The sequence below is a fragment of the Octopus sinensis genome, linkage group LG26 (assembly GCF_006345805.1).
Source record: "Octopus sinensis linkage group LG26, ASM634580v1, whole genome shotgun sequence".
NCBI classification, from domain to species: domain Eukaryota; kingdom Metazoa; phylum Mollusca; class Cephalopoda; order Octopoda; family Octopodidae; genus Octopus; species Octopus sinensis.
The window spans coordinates 10,667,808-10,689,149 of record NC_043022.1 but is presented as its reverse complement, the minus strand read 5'-3'; the positions used below and the strand labels follow the sequence as shown (position 1 = coordinate 10,689,149).

The 21,342-nt window shown below is 38.1% G+C and overlaps 1 protein-coding gene across 2 annotated transcripts; it reads right to left on the bottom strand.

The window, feature by feature from the left end:
• Positions 1-424: 424 nt before the first annotated feature.
• LOC115224869 (DNA-binding protein Ikaros) lies at positions 425-20,118 on the bottom strand. 2 transcript variants are annotated; one of them, XM_029795820.2, is made up of 4 exons: positions 19,973-20,099; positions 13,874-14,003; positions 8,757-8,849; positions 425-1,959 (listed from the first exon to the last, which is right to left on the bottom strand). In XM_029795820.2, exons 3-4 carry the CDS (start codon positions 8,770-8,772, stop codon positions 470-472), a joined length of 1,506 nt encoding a protein of 501 aa, XP_029651680.1. In that variant the 5' UTR covers positions 8,773-8,849; positions 13,874-14,003; positions 19,973-20,099; the 3' UTR covers positions 425-469. The 2 variants fall into 2 exon arrangements, with proteins under 2 accessions (XP_029651680.1, XP_029651681.1); XM_029795821.2 differs by lacking the exon at positions 13,874-14,003 and having other exon boundaries at positions 19,973-20,118.
• Between the last annotated feature and the right edge of the window lie 1,224 nt (positions 20,119-21,342).

The following is a 21,342-nucleotide window of genomic DNA, read 5'->3' as shown; positions in this document are numbered from 1 at the left end:
ACACAGGACAAACAAAAGACAAGACCTGTCGAAGGACTTGTAAACATCTTATTTTTACATGCATACACATGTGTGTGTGTGTGTGTATATATATATTTTTTTTATTATTAATATTTAGTAGAAGTAACAGAGTGACTCAAGGTGAGAGCTTCGTGTGTTGGCACTTATCAACGCACAAACCTCTATACATACACACACAAATGCACTTACATAATTTACACACACACACACATGAATATATACTGCATGCACGCACAAACACACACACTGACTCATACACCTAGCAATTGGTTACAGTTTTTTTTTCTTTTACAGTTCTGGTATAAAAACACATTGTTTTTGTTTGCTGTTGCAGTCGGTAAATAAATATATACAAACATGAAGGTGTTGTGTGACATGTACCAGTTTATGTTCAGTTTTGCCATTTACATGTCGCATTTAAAAAAATTTTTTTGGTTTTTTTAATTTTTTATACATGTTGCTGGTTAACAAAATGTAGATTGAAATCATTCTTGTCCGCACACACTTTGTGACATATGCTACACTCCCACGGATTGTACGCCCCATGCAGTGAATTGTGCAGGAAGTACATGCCTCGCTCCTGAAAAATAATCCCGCAATGGTTGCACTTGTAAATCTTACCCTGGGACATGTAGTAGGCTAAGGTATCTTCCAGTAAAGGCACGCCGTCGATTGGGGTCGCGAATTGCGTTGCAACATCCTTTGTCGATTTCCTCGGTGTGATTGCAACAGAGAAACCACCCGACGAGGATGGCTCCAGCTCCTGGGACTTCTGGATCAGGTTCTGGAGCATGGAGAGCATCTCTGACAGGCTGCTCGTCGAGTCGGCAATGTTGCTGGGTATGAGGTCGCGTGGTGATGGCACAGTGTAACACCGATTTGAGACAGGCTGGTCGGGAGTAGCCGGCACTTCTACCACCTGCATCATCTCGTCAATGGTCGTCGACGCAAGAGCCGGATGTGGAGGACTGCTGCTCCGGTGATTGCTTGTGTTGTCCAGCCTGGATACAGTCAAACGGCATGCAGCCTCCGACGTCACACCACTCGAACTGCCATTGCTGCTGTTGCCATTGTTACTGTACTGCTTCTGCTGGTTTTCTACAAAACAGCGCTCATTATTTGAGACACTGATACCAACTGGAAATACTGGTTGTGAATCATATGATGGTGAAGGCTGTTCTTGTTTAATAGTGGCTCCTCCGACAACACTGTCATTGGAAGGCGTCGTGCTGTTACTGCGACTAGCAAGCTGTGAGCAGATATTGTCTATCTTGCGCATAGATTCCGTCTCAGTGCTCAGCTGCAAGTTGTAAGAGAGGACACTGTCTATGCCTGAACCACCACTGCTGTTATCGTTTGCCGAGCAGGTGGACACAATCGACAGACTGCCTGCCGTACTATCTCCACCCGCAAGATCAACCCGGTTTTTGTCTCGTGTATCGTAATACTGAGGTGGATGAGCTTCAAAAATGTGCGCATTCAGTGATGTTTGATTGCTAGCTGCGTAATTACAAATACTGCACTGCAATGCTTCGCCTTGACAGGTGAGCAGGTGGCGCTGCAACTGGACTTCTTTGTCGAATCGTCTGTTGCACATTCGACAGCAATACGGCTTCCTGTGTATCAGACGATGCTGCACCAGATTGGAGCGAGCAGCAAATTTTTTGTCGCAGAGGTTGCAAGCATAAGGCTTAATACCAAAGTGAATGTTCTGGTGTTCCAGTAAGATATTCTTATAGCCGAATCGACGGTGACATATGTCACACTGAAATGGACGTTCTTTATCATGGGTGAGGCGTACATGTCGAATAAGACCATTTTTATAACCAAAAGCTTTACCACATATAGAACATTTATAATTTTCACCATCTTTTTCAAATGAAATTTGGCTACCGGCGGCAGTGCTGAGGCTAACAGGTGATGCAACATGATCCACAGCTGCAAACAGAAAAAAAAAGAAAGAAAAAAAAAATTATTATTTAAAATATCTTCAAATTCTTGATTAATCTTTCAAAATTAACCAAGAATAAATTTTTCAAAATTAATTCTTCAATTAATTTTTCAAAATTATTTCTTGATTAATATTATCTAAAATATCTTCAAATTCCTGATTAATTTTTCAAAATTAACCAAGAATAAATTTTTCAAAATAAATTTTTCAAAATTAATTCTTCAATTAATTTTTCAAAATTACTTCTTGATTAATATTATCTTCAAATTCCTGATTAATTTTTCAAAATTAACCATGAATAAATTTTTCAAAATTAACCAAGAATAAATTTTTCAGAATTGATTCTTCAATTAATTTTTAAAAATTACTTCTTGATTAATATTATCTAAAATATCTTCAAATTCCTGATGAATTTTTCAAAATTAACCAAGAATTAATTATTGATTAATATTTTCTAAAATATCTTCAAATACTTGATTAATTTTTCAAAACTCAGTGAAAAGCATTGACAAAGTATTTCAGTGAAAATACAGTCTAGAAGAATTAAACTTTTCTTGGTTGTATTTCTAATGTACTACTTTCTTCTGCTTATGTTTCAATTATTATTAACACATACACACAGGGGTACATGTGCGTACAGTATTTAATCCAGTTGATCTTTACCGATCAGCATTTAATCCACTCGAGCTCTTGCCAATCTATAACTGTGGAGGGAACCTGTGGAAGAGGTAGACCCAGGAAAACGTGGGACAAGGTGGTGAAATATGATCTTCGGATGTTGAGCCTCACGGAGACAATCACAAGTGACTTTTGGTGATTCGTTGTGCTTGAGAGTAAAATCCTTGTTGTGGCTGGTGCCCAGTGACACACAGACATGGTGAGCAAAAAAGTTCAATTTGAAATGAAATCTTTGTTCATGAAGTTGTACAGTAGAAGGGAGTTTGGAGCATTGGATTAATCCTAAGACAGATATGATGGTAGAAATGGCTTCAGAAATTGAAACGGAAAGCCACATATTTGAGGGAGCCAGGGGTGTTGTGAAAACTATCAAGGAGACGTTCATGGAAGCAGTCTGTCAAGTATTAGACAAGTTTGTGCTGGTGTCACATAAAAGGCACCCAGTACAGTCTGCAGAGTGGCTGGCATAAGTGGAAGGGCATTCAGTCGTAGAAACGAAGCAAAAACAGATTGGAGCTTGGTGCAGCTATCCAGCTTACCATTTCCAGTCAAACTGTCTTACCCATGCCAGTATGGAAAACGAATGTTAGATGATGATGATGATGAAGATGATAATGATGATACCAAATCATCTATGACTGTCTTTGATACTGTGCAGTAAAACAGTCCATTTTAAAGTGTTCAGAGTTAACCTTAGCACAAAAGAGCCTTGCGTCTCAAAAACGAGCTACATGTTAGTGAAATATCAGTGAGTCAAGTGGAAAAGTTTAAGTATCTCTGATCCATGTTCGCATGTGATGGGAAGCAGGAGGCTGTCAATCGATGATGGGGAGACAAACACAGACACACAATAATACATACATACACGTGTGTGTGTGTGTGTGTGTATATATACATATATACAATAGGCTTCGTTCAGTTTCTGCCTACCAAATCCACTCACAAGGCTTTGGTCAGCCCAAGATAATGGTAGAAGACACTTGCCCAAGGTGCCACGCAGTGAGACTGAACCCACAACCATGTGGTTGGGAGTCTTTAGCTATGGTCATGAAATTGTAGGTAATGAGTGAAGGAGTACAATTGCAAACACAAAGGGTTCCTCTGAAAGATTTCTGGAATGATGTCATTTGACAGGCTCCATAGAGTTTGTCCAGGTCGAGCTGCTACTTCTCTGCCTTAAGTTACAGCTCTGGTACTATGGACTTGATTAGAATGTCACAGGGAAGAATCTGGAATCACACGTTAGATTTTTGAAGCTGGTGGCACGTAAAAAGCACCCACTACACTCACGGAGTGGTTGGCGTTAGGAAGGGCATCCAGCTGTAGAAACACTGCCAGATCAGACTGGGCCTGGTGCAGCCTCCTGACTTCCCAGACCCCAGTCAAACCGTCCAACCCATACTAGCATGGAAAGCGGACGTTAAACGATGATGATGATGAAGTTCAACCAGCAGGAGACCTAAGGGTAGAGCAAGAACGAGATGGTTGGATAAGATCTTTAGCCTTACTTGGTCACACTTGGGAATCCAACTGGAAAGTGTAATGACAGTTGATTCCGATGGGATGCTATTGAGGAGGTGCCTGAGGACTCTACCCCCATGACCTTCCCATGAATTGTGGGCAGAAAAAAAAATGGATCGATTAAAATCCAGAGAAGAAATTAGTGTGGGCTTCCATTAGCAACAAATATTCCAAAGGAAATATAGATATGAATAAAATATACATATGAATACGCGTCATCTATCGTTACCGCGTCGCCTTACTAGCACTTGTGCTGGTGGCATGTGAAATATTCGAGCGAGAGCATCGCCAGTGCCGCTGGACTGGCTCCTGTTTAGGTGGCATGTAAAAAGCACCATTTGGGCGTGGCCGTTGGCAGTACCACCAAACTGGCCCTCGTGCTGGTGGCACGTAAAAGCACCCACTACACTCTTGGAGTGGTTGGCGTTAGGAAGGGCATCCAGCTGTAGAAACTGCCAGACCAGATTGGAGTCTGATTCACCAGACCTCAGTCAAATTGTCCAATCGTCCAACCCATGCTAGCATGGAAAGCGGACGTTAAATGATGATGATGATGATGATGATACATATGAATAAAAGAAAAATGTTAAAAATTAGGGCTGGGGCTCTTTATCAAGAAAGAGAAAAGAGAGAGCTCTAAGTACTGCTGTGGTAGTAATGGTGCTAGAAATGAGTTGGTATGGTTTCTGAGTTGAGGAGAGTAAATATGGATAGTGGAACTGAAATGAACATGAGCAAAAACAATAGTAAAAAGCAGCAAAGTGTTAGTCCTCATGACTGTGAGGGAGGGCTGAGTAAGTGAGAGAAAATGCGTACGTATACACTCTGCATGTGTTGAGGCGGGGGTGATTAGAAGATATTTAGCTTATTGTTGATGCCACAGTGAGTAAAAAAGTGCAATTTGAAATTAGATCTTAGTAGAAGGGAGTTTGGAGCATTGGATTAATCCTAAGACAGATATGATGGCAGAAATGGCCTCAGAAATTGAAATGAAAAGCCACATATTTGAGGAGACCAGGAGTGTTGTGAAAACTATCCAGAAGGTGTTCATGGAAGCAGTCTGTCAAGTAGTAGAGTTTCGCCTAAATATATAATGCGTCATAAGGTTGACATTTAACCCTTTTATTATCGTATTTCTACTAAAATACACTGCTTTGTTTCAAATAGTTTAAAAAACAATGAAGAATTTTAGTAAACTGACTTTGTTGTTTTTATGCTGGTGTTTGGACATGAAATTTTGATGGAAGGTTTTGCTTTAGATCACTTTAAAACAATCGTGGAAGCAAGGGTGTTTCTCAGGCAAGTTGGAATCAAAAGGCTTAATGCAGTATATAACGTTGATGAAAATGTATGTAAAGTGGTCAGCAACTTGGAACATGGACTAAGGGCCACCTTGAGTTGTTGACGTAAATGAAAGGACAGGGGACAGTTGCTTCAAAGGGATCAGGAATAGACAGATGTTCAAGGTCAGGTCTGACTACCGATGTTAACTAGGGGGTCAAATAAATTTCAGCTCTGTTTAAAGGAGGAGAGTGTGGGCTCAGGTAGGATGGAAGTGGTAATTGGGTCATACTGGATAAAGTGGAAGTTGCAGAGAATGGTACTATGGAAGGACCAGATGGGAGATGAGGGGCTCAAGAAGGCAGATGTGGGGTAGGAGAAATGGTTGATGGCTTAAACTTAATAATTTGTTTTAATTGGCAGGTTGGGACTGGGGGACAAACTTTATGCACAGACTTCAAAGTCAAAATTTAAGGCTGAGGGATAGCGAAATTATGACAAAAGGATAGCCTATTTGATGTGAGTGAAGTGGGAGGAAGGGAATCTAACTAGGAGTGGGAGATGATGAGTTAGTAAAGAACAAAAAGGGATAAGTAGGGGTTGCTGAAACATATATGTTCATTATGAAGTTGATAAATGTGGAGGTGCATGGCTTAATGGTTGTGGTGTTCATTGTGGTTTCAACCCCTGGACCAAGCAATGATTGTAAGATTGTAGTGATGCATTATGTTCCTGAGAAAAACACTTCATTTCACTTTGCTCCAGTCCACCCAGAAAGTAAAAATGTGGAAAACTCAACCATTTTCAGTGTAATGCATAGCTTAGTGGTTAGGGTGTTCGACTCACGATAGTAAGATTGTGGTTTCAATTCCTGCATTATGTTCTTGAGCAAAACACTTCATTTCACATTGTTCCAGTCCACTCAGCTGACAAAACTGGCTAATCTTGCAACGGACCAGTGTCCTGTCCGGGGAGGAATATACATACACCAGAGAAACCAGGAAACCTGGCCCAATGCTCCTTACAGAGTAAAACAGACAAACCATGAAGTTGCTAAAGATGTCAGAGATGATAGAAATGGATTCTGCAGTGAGGTGTTTCCACAGAAGGAATGATTAAAACCTTGCAAACAATTAGCAAGAGGGATAACAGTAATAAAATCAGTTGACTGAAATTTTTTCATAATATAAGCCAATATAGATTGGAGTGAATCTGCTGATGAAAACCAACTGATGAAAGCAACAGACATGTTTCAGCCTTATTAGAACTTCTCAGCAAAGCAGGTTCTTTTCATTTAGCAAGACTATGAATTATTAATATTTATAGAAAGAGAGGGAATGAAATGATGGTGATAATAAAGGTTCACCTTTGTTATGACTCTGCAAGAAAGGACTTTTTACCAAACAGTCCCGTGGGACTGAATGCACCAATAGCAATGAAGGAGACCCTAAGTGGTTGTTTTGACCTGCTAGAATTAAAAACCAAACTCCCTCACATCACACCCATCAAGGAAGAATTCACTGGATCGTCAAGGATGAAATATCTCTGATCATAACTTAATTTGGTTAAGGTTGAACCTGACCTAGGGCTAAACAGCAACATTCATAGAGAAGGTTTCAACTTGGTTGATGAGTCCATGTCTGGTAAATTCACCGCCATGAATTCATCACAGGGAAAGTTCACCATCATCAATTCACTGCAGGGAGAGTTCATTGTCATCAATTCACCATTTTTTTCTCAATAAAGTAGTTTTTAACTATTAATGGCGGGATACCATGGATATATTTTCTTGGTAAACTTTCCTCATGGTGAACATTCTTCATGGTGAATTGAGGGTAGTGAACTTTCCCTGTGATGAACTTACCTGTAATCGATGAGTCAAAGCTGGTGCCTCTATGTGGTTACTCGGTTTGCTAGAAATAGCATGCAAAACTCCCTTAAATCAAATTACAATCCATGTAGTTTCAGTGAGTTCAGTCCTACTGCAGGTCATCTTAGTCAACAAAGCCTTGTTAGAGGATTTGGCAGATGGAAACTGAAAGAAGTCTATACGAGAATGTGTGTGTGTGTGTGTGTCTGTGTCTTTTTGTGTTTATGTTGTGTTTGTCCTCCAGTGTTGGTTTGTATACATCCCTGTAACCTAAATTCACAAAAAAGAGATTGGTAGAATAGGTACCAGACTTTAAAAATTAGGTACCGTGATCAATTTGTTTGATTAAACCCTTCAAGGCAGTGCCCCAACATAGCTCTGCAGCCTAATAAATGAAACAAGTAAAGGATACACACACACATACATATATTTTATGTGTGTGTGTGTGTGTGTATCTATGTGTGACTGTAGCACAGTCACAGACTATGGAATAACCACTGAGGCATTCTTTAAGAATCATTAACACCTGCATTTGACTCCATTTCTTAATTTATCCATGTTATACAAAAACATTTCACTTAACCCTGTAATTTCTACCTTTATAAATAGGCTGTAATATCATTGGCACTTATGTGAATTTTTGCTACCCTGGTAACTATTTATTTATTTTTTCCTTGTTATTTGTACAATTAAAAAATTAAAAAATACATACATTTATAATATATAGTTATTAATAAGGGATTATAAATCCGGGCAAAATACTTGTCAAGCTCTCTGTTAATACAAATACACCAAGCTAACAAAATGCTTTCAGATTGGTTATAGAACTCCAGATAATCCTAAGGCTAGGTCCTCAGTCAAAGTCTATATCACCAGTTGATTTTGTAAATCCATGGTTGCACTCCCCAGTTAAACCGCTCCTTTTCACTGAGTGATATACAAGAAAATGCATAAATAGTAGGCTTTACATATTTCTTTATTTGTGCATCTATGTCTTACCGCTGTTTCTGATAAACATTGTAGGTGTGTTCATAGTTCCATATTACTCAATCAGTTGACTGTACGATTGCAAAAAATTGAATGATCTTAAATACTATCATCATTAAAGTCGGTGCATGGAATAGTATTTGTTGAGGTCGTTCAAATTTTTCAGTCAATCACTCATCTGATTGTGTACATGGAACCATGAATGCACCAATGATGCACGTCAGAAACAGCTGTAAGTCGAAGATGCACAAACAAAGAAATAAGTGAAACCTATTATTTATGCTTTTTCTTGAGCATGTGCGTGCATGTATACACACACATACACACATATATATATCATATATCCATTTTGTTCCCCACCTAAAAATAACCCCCTACAGCATGAAGAGGTACAGTAGAAGATCAGGATACGAATGGTGGGAAGTAATTAAAAATGCTGCCACTTACGTGAAGAAGAACTCATTGTCGTTTTGCATGTAGATGGTTAGAGAAAAGTGTGGTCAAAGCAAAGATTATTGTTTATGGTCAGAATTGGTTAATCTGTAAGAGCAAAAAGGCAGAAAGAGAAAAAAAACCAGTTAATAGCAGATTAGACATTACAGTTCATTCTTTATTTCTTTTTATTATGTGTTAGTCAGATGAGCAGTGGTAGATGGCGTGGTGTATGTGTGTGTGGGGAGGTCTGCGTCCCTAATCTTTGCAGATTTCTGCCCTCTCCTTCTAGTTGCCCTGCCACTACAATCTGGGGAGCTGTAACAAGGCAGTGGTGAGATCAACTGCGAAAAATAGCAAATGAATGCATTTGTTAAAGTGCAGCAGCATCACTGCATATGCGTGTTTTCAGGATTAACCATTCAGCATTCAGATTATCTTGTGAAACGTAATGCTTGTTCATTCACATTGTTTTGAATTAATCATGCATTACCTTGTATTGATGAGATTTTGATAAGGTAACTGTTAATGTTTTAGAATGACATTGTAGGGGAGGTGTGACATGCCCAATCTGGCTTGTTTGAACATAAACAAGTGGAATATTTTGACCAGATATGGCCGGTTTAAACCATTAGAATTCAGATTTTTCTGTCAAATGTAATGTTTATTTATTCACATTGTTTTTAATTAATCATGCATTATCTTATAGATTTGAGATTTCAATGATGTCACTGTTTACTTTCAGTATGACATTATAGGGTCGGTGTGAGAGACCACATCAGACCAGTTTCAACATAAAAAATATTTTGGCCGGATATTGCTGGTTTGAAATGCTAAAGGGTTAAAGATGAAAAGTGTGTATAATTATTTAACAGGTTAGTTTTTGAGAAATAGATAGATATATAAAAAGAAACATTTAAAAAAAGAAAAAAAGATGACAATTTGAATTCAAACGGTGTTGAGACGCACAGTTTACATTTGATTGGTAAGTGTGGGAGAGGGGAAGAAAAAATATATCCATGATTAGATACCTTAACCCTTTAGTATTCAGATTACTCCGTCAAATGCAATGTCAATTTATTCACATTTAATTAATCATGCATTATCTCGTTGCTTTGAGATTTTGATGATGTGATTGTTTATTTTGAGAGTGACATTGTAGAGCAGGTGTAAGAGACCAGATCTGGACAGTTTGAACATAAAACAAGGAGAATGTTTGAGCAGAATATGACTAGTTTAACCCTTTGACATTCAGTTTACTGTCAAATATAAAGCTTATTTATTCATATTTAATTAATCATGCATTATCTTGTAGCTTCAAGATTTCAATGATGTGATCATTTATTGTCAAAATGACATTGTAGAGTAGGTGTGAGAGGCCAAATCTGGCTGGTATCAACATAAAACACATAGAATATTTGGGTCTGATATAGCTGGTTTCAATGCTAACAGGTTAATAAAATAAACCAAATGCAATCAGCTGAGAAAGGTAATTAAAAATACCTAAAAAGCAAACTGAAATTGAGTTTCGATTTAAAAGATAGAATTAGTTCAATTAAATGTTTTTCTTTTCCTAATTTTGAATTTGTAGTTGGTGTAGCATCTGAAGAAGCTCATAAAGATTGGAGGGATAGTGGTGCAGTTAAGAAATTCAAGCTTTAAACATGAGGTCACGTTGTGTAATACATTGGATAACTACCTTCTAATAAATCCTTGAATATACCAAGCCTGGTGCAGCTCCTGACAAACTGTGCAACCCATGCCAGTATGGAAAATGGATGTTACATGATGATGATGATGAATAAAAACAGATGAATGGGTTATTTGATGTTGCTGCAGTTGCTTCATTAGGCATTTTTATTTTGATGTAAGCGTAATACAATTAGTTAAATAGTGTAATTACATTACATGACTCCCAACTCATCAGTGGTGTGCTTTACTTTGTTATGCCTTGATCCACTAAGGATCCTTTGTAACTGAAACTATATACAAGGAGGTGTTGAAAAGTTCCTGGCTTTAAAGGGTATCATGAAAGGTCTGGTGGGAGGTCCAACCTTCCAGGTTCTTTTACAGGGTTTAGAAAAACTGAAGAACCGCTGTAATAAGTATGTGAATCTGAGAGGGAAATCTCATGATTAAATTCATAATTAACTGATCCTCCTGTATTTTCTTTTACCCAAAACCAGGAACTTTTCAGCAGCTCCTCATCTCGCTCTCTCTCTCTCTCTATATATATATATATATTACACACACACACACATATATATATATATATATATATATACATAAGTCATTTAAAAGTCCATAAGTCAGGAAAAAGATGCACTCGTATTACTGTCAATAGAGTGGGTATATCATCCAAAGTGACATTGTAACATTGTAACTACATGGTTTCATGTTCAATCTAACTGCATGGCACTTTGGGCATGTGTTTTCTGTTGAAGCTTTGGGGATACCAAAGGAACTGGAAGACAAACTGTATGGAAAGCCTGCCATATGTACGTTTGTATGCAGTGTTTGTGTGTGGTTGTGTTATTCTCTGTATCTTCATATGAAACTAATCAAAACGGTCATGTCAAGTTTATAATCCCTGATTCCCTGTTAACAAATGCTTTCAAAAACAAATGGAATTTAAAAAAAAAAACAACTCCTTACTTGAAAAATGTTAAAAATTAGTGAAAGGAAGCTCATCCAGCTGTAAAACAATGTCTCCATAATGAGTACTCATCTAATCCATGCTGACATGGAAAAAGACATAAAACGAAGGAATGGTATGGTAATAATATACATATATATATATATAATATATATATATATATATATACATAAGTCATTTAAAAGTCCATAAGTCAGGAAAAAGATGCACTCGTATTACTGTCAATAGAGTGGGTATATCATCCAAAGTGACATTGTAACATTGTAACTACATGGTTTCATGTTCAATCTAACTGCATGGCACTTTGGGCATGTGTTTTCTGTTGAAGCTTTGGGGATACCAAAGGAACTGGAAGACAAACTGTATGGAAAGCCTGCCATATGTACGTTTGTATGCAGTGTTTGTGTGTGGTTGTGTTATTCTCTGTATCTTCATATGAAACTAATCAAAACGGTCATGTCAAGTTTATAATCCCTGATTCCCTGTTAACAAATGCTTTCAAAAACAAATGGAATTTTAAAAAAAAACAACTCCTTACTTGAAAAATGTTAAAAATTAGTGAAAGGAAGCTCATCCAGCTGTAAAACAATGTCTCCATAATGAGTACTCATCTAATCCATGCTGACATGGAAAAAGACATAAAACGAAGGAATGGTATGGTAATAATATACATATATATATATACTAGCAGTATCGCCCGGCGTTGCTCAGGTTTGTAAGGGAAATAACTATAAAGCATTTTTAGAGAGTTATAGCCAAAAAATGGAAAAAAAATGATGGTAAATTTTTTTTGACGGTCTGTGGTTTGGGTTTCTGATTCTCGACCCCATGTCGAATTTATCGATTTTTTTCAGAACTGGGGGAACTTTTCAAAATTTTCGCTGCGTTAGTTTTGAATTATGACATTGGGCTATGTGTGTGTCAAGTTTCATCAGAATCGGTTGAAAGCCGTGGTCAGAGTGAGGGTACGAGAAAACAGACACACAGAAAACGCACAGACAAACTGCCGTTTATATAGAGAGATATATATATATACAAGACAAAAGATGGCCAAAGAATTATAGCTGGCAGGAATTCATTTTTATATATGAGATGTTATAGATATTTGTAGTACATGATGAAAATATATCTTTACAGCTGTTTCAAAGATTCAGTGACTGTTTGATGCTACAATGCACATTATGCAACAGGTGTACATAATGAGGCAATAATTATTCACAACAATTACGCATGAATATTATCTACTCATATGAAGCATGATATGTTAATATCTTCAAGCTGGAAACACTGAATATTTCTGTAGATTAATGATATCTTCATTGGTATGTTAATATAGCGTACGGTTGTTGTGCAATGTTCAAGTAATGGCATGCAGTTAGTTGATGGAATGCCCCATCTGTAACCCATAGCTCTATTGTTTCGGATCTCCCAGAACCATGAAACACATTCCGACATACAGCGTTAACCAGTTACAGATGACTCATCTTGTAATCATTCATTTGTCTGGTTTCTCTTTTATCTGTTTCAGTCATTTGACTGCGGCCATACTGGAGCACTGCCTTTAGTTGAACAAATCGACCACAGAACTTATTCTTTGTAAGCCTAGTACTTATTCTATTGGTCTCTTTTGCTGAACCGCTAAGTTACAGGGACATAAACACACCAGCAAGCGATGGTAGGGGGGACAAACGCAGACACACAAAGTTATACATATATATACGATGGGCTTCTTTCAGTTTCCATCTACCAAATCCACTCACAAGGTTTTGGTTGGCCTGAGGCTATAGTAGAAGACACTTGCCCAAGGTGCTATGCAGTGGAACTGAACCCAGAACTAAGTGGATGGTAAGCAAGCTACTTACCACACAGCCACTCCTGCACCTATTTATTTGTGCATGTATATTGTTATTGAAGTTCAGCCCCAGGTCAGCCCTGATTGAGCAGATATTTTGTAGAGGAGTAGAGTTAATCTGTGATATAAAATACAAGCCTGGCCCTCAAGGTGATGAGGACCATCTAGTCATTCTCATTGTGACTTTGTTTAAACCTCACTCTCTTGTCCATGACCATCTTCAGTCCAGTGGCAAGACTAGGTCAAGACATCTGGGGATGGAGACAGATGTAGTAGATGACCAGGGTGTCTTACTTGCCTCATCTTGCTCTCTGTATCCCACAATGCATCATTACAGCAACCTTCCTCTCCTGTTGAACCATGAAGGTTTCTTCTGCAGAGTCTGCCAGACACAGTCTTCCCATGCATAAGTAAGCAACAAGCCTCAACATGTTAATTAACCCACAACTGGGACCCTGATACTTGCTACAACTCCAGGTCAGAGTAGACCTGGGAACAAATAGTTGCTAAGAAGTTGTTCCACACTCCTCAAGCCTTCGAACTCCCAAATCAAGGCCCCACTAACAGATGCAGTTTTAAAGTCATATGTAGTATAGAAAACACCTCATTACTCCCAATACTTACAGTGAACAAGGTGGGTAACTTCACTCCTGTACTAGTCATGACAGAAAGTCCTTGCTCCTCAAGTCTTGCCTCACGAAAGACTTGACAACTTCTCTACTGCTGGTGACATGAAAAGTGCACCCAGTACACTCTGCAAAGTAGTTGGTGACAGCAAGAGCATCCAGCCATAGAAACCAAGTAGAAAAGACATATATGAGCACCAGTCTTTGAGAGTAGTGGCTCCCAATAAGAACTGACAATCCATTCAACCCATACCGGCATGTAAAGTGGACATACGATGAAGATGATGGTGGTGATGGTGATGATGATCATTGTGCTGATGATGATGGTGAAGATGATGGCATTGTTGTTGGTGATGATGATGATGACAATGATGATTAGAAGGAAGATGATGGTAGTGATAATGATGATGATGATGATGAATTTGGTATTGTGCAACTCCATCAACAGAGAATGAAAAAACAAAATTTAATCAGTCAAGTTGATTTGAACTTGGATGTCTAACATTCATGTATGGAACACAACAGACAGAAAACTGCAGTAGCAGCAACAGTTAATTCTTAGTGCAGTTCTACCACTGAAAACTGGGTCATTGGAGTTATTGTACTGATCAAACAGATTTTATCTTTTAGAATCAAAATTTTTACCCTTTGGCATTTACTCCAGCCATATCAGACCCAAATACCAGTTCCGTGTTCAAACTAGCCAGATCCGGCTTCTCACACTCAAACCACAATATCATTCTAAAAATAAACAATCACATCATTGATGTCTCAAAGCTTTGAGATAATGCAGGATTAATTCAAAACAATGTGAATAAATAAATATTACATTTAACATCACTTGATGATGATGATGATGAACTGTCTAGGGCTGTGGAGTTGAAACAAAAATCTTCAACTCCGACTCCGATACTATTGGCACCTCCGACTCTGACTCCTCTTTATGTACTAAAGTGATTGTAGTCTACCTATGTCATAAAGCATATGCATATGTTTGTACTTTGAGTAGGCCTACATGTTACAACTGGTTTATATTAAAGACTAAAGATATTGTGAGTTGGAGCTGGAGTCACTATAGTTTTACCAACTCTGACTCTGTCGAATGAATGCTAGAGTTAAGGTGTGAGGAAATTAACCCAGTCAATCAACAAACAATTATAACAGACTCGGCTCACTTCTAACTCAGTTGTGCATTTAAAACTTTGCATGGAAATGCAAATACTACACTCCCCTCTTCCTTACCCTCTCACCTATTCACTGTGCTATGACACACGACATTTAATCTTTCTGTATTCAACCACTCCACCATCCCCCTTGACCATTCTACCCCTCTCCTACACCATCATTCCTCTATTACTGCACCACCTTCCCATCTTAACACCAGCACAATGGTACCCCTGTACCATTTCACTAACAATTATTCTCTCTCACCCTCATGTGATCCTTCACTAACATCTACCATTCACACAAACTATTGCCCATCTTTATCTCTACCCAACACTCTTTCTTACAATCATCTAGCTTTGTGGCTAGTCCCACATGCTGCTCATGTAGTTTTTTTATTCACTCCCTTTATAAACAACCAACATGTAGCTATCACTATCCCTTTCATTACATAGCCCCTTCATCTACCATCCTTTCACTCCTCTCACCAGACTCATGTTCTCTCTCTTCTTTCACCTGCATGGTCATCAGTCTCTCTTTTATTCACCTCTCAGTCACATTTACCTTGATAGAATGGAGACAGCATAGAGAGAACCCTTTAGTCTTAAAGGGGACAAGTTTACCTCACTATTGTTGGTAGCACAATAAAATGCATCCAGTACACCCGGTGAAATAGTTGGTGTTAGGGAGGGCATCCAGCCATAGAACCCATACTAAAAGAAAAAAAAATGAACGCAAGACATGGTCCTCCAAAGTGTATTTGATGGCAGTAAAGCCAAATAAGAACTGACATGGATAATGATGACACACCCAATCTTTACCAGCAGAGGAAATGGATGTAAAATGAAGTTCATTATCACCATTCTCATCTCATCATTTAATGTCATTTCCCATACTGGTATGGGTTGGATGGTCTGACAGAGTCCAGCAAGTCGCAGAGCTGTGTCAAGCTCCAAATGTCAGCTTTGGCATGGTTTCAACAGCAGGATGCCCTTCCTAATACCAACCACTTTAGTGTGTTGTGGAGGCACTTGGCCTAGTGGTTAAAGCAGCAGACTTGCGGTCGAGGGATCGCAGGTTTGAATCTCAGACCGGGCGATGTTTGTGTTTATGAGCGAAACACCTAAGCTCCACGTGGCTCCGACAGAAGGTAATGGCGAACTTCTGCTGACTCTTTCGCCACAACTTTGTCTCACTCTTTCCGCCTGCATCTTACAGCTCACCTGTGACGGACCGGCGTCCCATCCAGGTGGGGAACCTATACACCAAGAAACCGGCCCTTATGAGCCAGGCATGGCTCAAGAAGGATCAAACAACTTTAGTGTGTACTGGGGGCTTTTCTCATGCCACTAGCACTAGTAAAGTCTCTAAGTAACTTGCAAGACAAAAGAGTAGAAAAAGAATAAAAGAAAAGCAGCCCCACTCAACTAAATCAGGAACAGAGTATCTAAGACAGGGAAAGAGGTGTTTACACCAGCTGTTGAGTGGCTAAAGTAATCCAGCCTCTCTGTTGTAATGGTTCTGAATTTGAAACAAGACTGTATTCAGATCCAGCAGATTCTGAAGAATTCAAAACCAAATACCAATAAAATAAAGGAGGGCGGAGTATGAGGTTTAATCAGTACAAATAGTACGGAGTGGAGATTACAAAAAGTTCATACGCAAGGTGCAGGTATGGCTGTGTGGTAATAAATTTGTTTTCCAACCACATGGTTCCAGGTTCAGTCCCACTGTATAGCACTTGAGCATGTGTCTTCTAATATAGTCCTGGGCCATTTAAAACCTTGAGTGGATTTAGTAGACAGAAACTGAAAGAAGCTCATAAGCCTGTTGTGTGTGTGTATGCACTCATGGCTGTGTGGTAAGATGCTTGTTTCCAACCACATAGTTTTGGGTTCAGTCTCACTGCTTGACAACTTGGGCGAGTGTCTTCTACTAAAGCTCCAAGTCAACCAAAGCCTTGTGAGTGGATTTGGTAGATGGAAGCTAAAAGAAGCTCATCATATATATATAAAATTCAGTGTGTTGTGTTCCATTACTTAATAAATAAAAAAATGTATGGTAAATAAACAAATGGCATAACGTATACTGAATGTAAAAATGAAGAGGAGACAAACAGAAGGCCTGTAATTCTTCATCAGTTAAAGACCAATAAGAAACCTTCAGTTTCGCACCTTTAACGATAAAGGTGCAAAACTGAATATTACTAATTGGTTGATAACGATGAAGAATTACGAACCTTCTGTTTTTACATTCAATATAAGTTATCTTGTTTGTTTATTTACCATACATTTTTTTCATTTATTATATATATATATATATATATATATATATATGCATGCATGTATGTATATATGTATTATGTGTGTGTATCCATGTGTTTGCCCACCACTACCACCACCACTTGACATCCAGTGTTAGCTTATGTCCTGTAACTTACCAGTTTGTCAAAATGAGATTGCTAGAATAAGCATCAGGCCTAAAAATAAATACTGGGTTTGATTTGTTTGAGGCAATGCCCCAGCATGGCTGCAGCCCAATGACTGAAACAAGTAAAGGATAAGATATTTGTGCATGTGTGTGTTTACATCCCTTTAACCAAGCAGCTTGGCAAAAAGAGATTGATAGAATAGGTACCAGGCTTTAAAAAAGTAGCTATTGGGATCAATTTGTTTGACTGAACCCTTCATGGCAGTGCCTCAGCATGGCCACAGTCCAATGACCAAAGCAAATAAAAGGTATGCATACATACATGAAACTTGGGAGTCTCTACTCGATCAGGAATGAACAATGAGGGGGGACTATGTGGTCACTCGATTTGTTAGAAATAGCAGTTAAATTCCTCTCAAATTACATCCTACTAGCTTTAAAAAAAAGGGGGGAAGGACAAATTGGATAATGCAATCCTGAATAGATTGTCTAAGATGGGATGACCATGGTTGGAATGCTTTGATCAATACGGGTTAAACAATAATAAAAGGAAACCTATAACCGGTTGCTCGATCTGCTAAAAATAGCAGTCAAATCACCCTGAAACCATACCTGTCATCATAAAAAGAGGGCATATGGGACAAAGCAGTCCCAGACTCATCGACCAGGATTCACTAGAGGCTAGTTTAAGGGGATAGTGAACAAAAGACTTGATATTGGTTTTGCTCCCTTTGTTCTGTTTTTGCTATCTCATTTCTTCTTTTATTCATAGTTATTTCTTTATAGGCTACAAAAGCAACAAACAGACATTATTTTGCTTCACTCTATAATTCATTCATATTATAAAGTTCGTTACTTTATTATTATTATTGCGACTTCACCTTTCCAGGTTGATGAATTAAGTACCAGTGAAACACTGGGGTCAATGTAATTGACTAGTCCCCTCCCCACAAATTTCAGGTCTTGTACCTATAGTATAAAAGACTATTACTACTACACTTTTTTTTTTTTTTTGCTTTAACAGACACACCCTACAATTAGTATATTGCTTTGTGTTATTAATTAGTGACTGATGCATTTTGCTTTGGTTTGCTTTCGTGTAGATAATAGAGTGGTCATCATCATCATCATCGTCATCACCATCACCATACGTTTTGAGTATAAACTGCGCCAGAGTTCAGTTTGCTTCTCACCTTGCATGGAAATGACCATAATAATTATTATACTCGACCGTTGCATTTGATTATATACCCTTACCGCTATTCTTGTAGTGATTTCAGCCACTGGACTGCAGCCATTCATTCTAGGGAGACTGTCGAAATTCATTACTTATTTTATCGGTCTCCATTTCTGGAACCGCTAAGTTACAGGACAAAGAGGGACACAACACTAGCAATTTTTCAACTGCTATAAAGTAAACACATATGTACGTACGTATGCATGCATGCACACACACACACATGTATGACAAGCTGCCATCAAACAATTTATATTCACAAGGTACTGGTCAACTCGAGGCTAAAGTAAAAAAAAACACTTGCCCAAGGTATCAAGCACTATCCATATAAAATTATAAATGAAGAAAATTGACCGAGAGTTTAGTTAGAAATAAACCACCGTTCTATGTTTACATAGAATTTTAACCCTAATTGTATATAATGTTTTAGATACACCGCCTTCGCGGTAAGGAAATTATTGTTGTTGTTGCGATGGTGTGGTGGGGATATCGTATCCCTTTAATATCTCTTGAAAAAGTAAGAAGCAATAAGAAGAGAGAACAAAAGTGTGTGTGTATACACACACACACACACATATATATATATATATATACACACACACACGTTACTAGATTAGCTAAATGTTTTTTGGGGGGTTTTTTTCTGCTTTTCTTCCACAAAATATAGTTCGTGGCTTGTTTGTTTACGTTATACATTAAAAAAAAAATTTAATAAAAATATCAGCCTTGTCAACGAGTTAACTATAAAAGTCCGTCGTATATTGTAATTTAATATTTGTTTCCTTTTTCGGATATGAAGACAAATCCAGAAACAAATTCCTAATTAGCATTAAACGAAAATAAGAGAAAGAATAATTAAGCTATTGGTTTGCTTACGAATTATATTAATAATACATATATATCTATATCTATCCATATAGATATATATACACACACACACACACACGTAGACGCATGCATAGATCCCCGTCGTTCTTAACGAGCTGACTAATGTTACACAAGAGAGAACGATAGCCTTTTGTCCAGCGATGACGATTTCGCCAGCAAGGACACTGAAAGGGGCTGTCTGTGAGAGAGAGCCAACGAACGTACTGGCTATTCCGATAAATTAAATAGCCATCACCGAGACACCACGGCCTAAATACCTCGTCAGAAACGCGAATAAAACCGCACCGAGACTAGTTTATTCTATGGAGGGTAATAACAGCGAGGTTTGAAAAGGTGAAAGGCCACAGTAATTGGTTCTTCAGTTGAGGAATTTCTTACCTGCTATATGAACAAACCTCCCAGCGTCGAACCTCCATCTTGAATATACAAACAATAGTTCCCATCTTAAAATGAGCCCGAGGAGATTAAATTATCTTGCTTTGTATATCAGTTTTTTCTACCTAAATAATACCATTAGCCAATTCTAATGTAATAAATCCAACAAAAACTGTTGCTTTTTATAAATTCTATTCCATAAACTTAAAGAAAATGAGATGTATACATCGCTATAATATATGTTCTTAAACTATCACATGGGAGCAAATTAAGGGAGTTTTATAGACATTTTGTGATTAAAATGGAGAAAAAAAGTCTCTTGTTTTCACACATTTTAGAAGAATAAAGTCAATTTTACAATAAAACAAGTATATATAGTTAGTCATAAGAGTAAACAGATTTATCGATTTTCGGTTGTAAATTAAGAGTAAACATCTAACACCGTGTGTGGGACAACATATTCAAGGGAGACAAATGGGTTGAGACTGATTCTTCCCGCAATCTCAAACGTTGTTTTGGTTGATAAAGGTTTTGGCTGTGTTCAGTGAATCAACATACACTATAGGGCCCTGGCAAACTAGCAGTATATCGAGAGATTGTACCATCTGCTATATAGACCCGGCAAAGTGGAAATACTGAGTGAATACATTTACTATATGGCCTCCTAGAGTAGCAGTATAATAAATGAATATATTATATTAAACGGGCTCAGCAAAATAGAATTGTTTTAAGTGAATGTATTACACCATATGGATCTCTTAAAACTTAATTATATTTAGTGAATATATTTTTTCCATGCGATCCTTCGGTATAGATACCGTAAGTGGTTTTGTTTACATTTCTGAAGATAACAGAAATCCTTTTCTCCCACCCCTAACCCTAACCCCCCACCCCATATATATATTAAAAAAAACACTTTCTTGAAATGTATCCGGTACCTATACCGAAGTTACGCCCTTTTCCAGTCATGGGTAATCTGCGGCCCGAGGACTTTCTGAGTGGTAACAAAAAATTATCTTGAATTCGTTTTTTAGTGGGGCCGCCCGCCGAAGATGAGCCATGTCTCATGCGGTTTGCTTCTAAAGACCCTGCAAAATAGAAGTATTCGGTGAATATATTATATACTAGCAGAATTGCCCGGCGTTGCTCGGGGCTGAATTGCTTGAAAGTCCTGTTAATGATTGCACTGAATTATGATGATTATTCAGGCAAATATTGACATAAGTTTACGGTGGGAGATAAGGACTTAACGATCAAACGTGTGCCATTGCATTGTTTTGGGGGAACCAAATTTCTGATGAGCATTATAGGGGCACCAACTTTAAGTTTGAGAAAGTGTGGTGGTAGTCCGGGGTGCTCAAAGGAATTGAGTA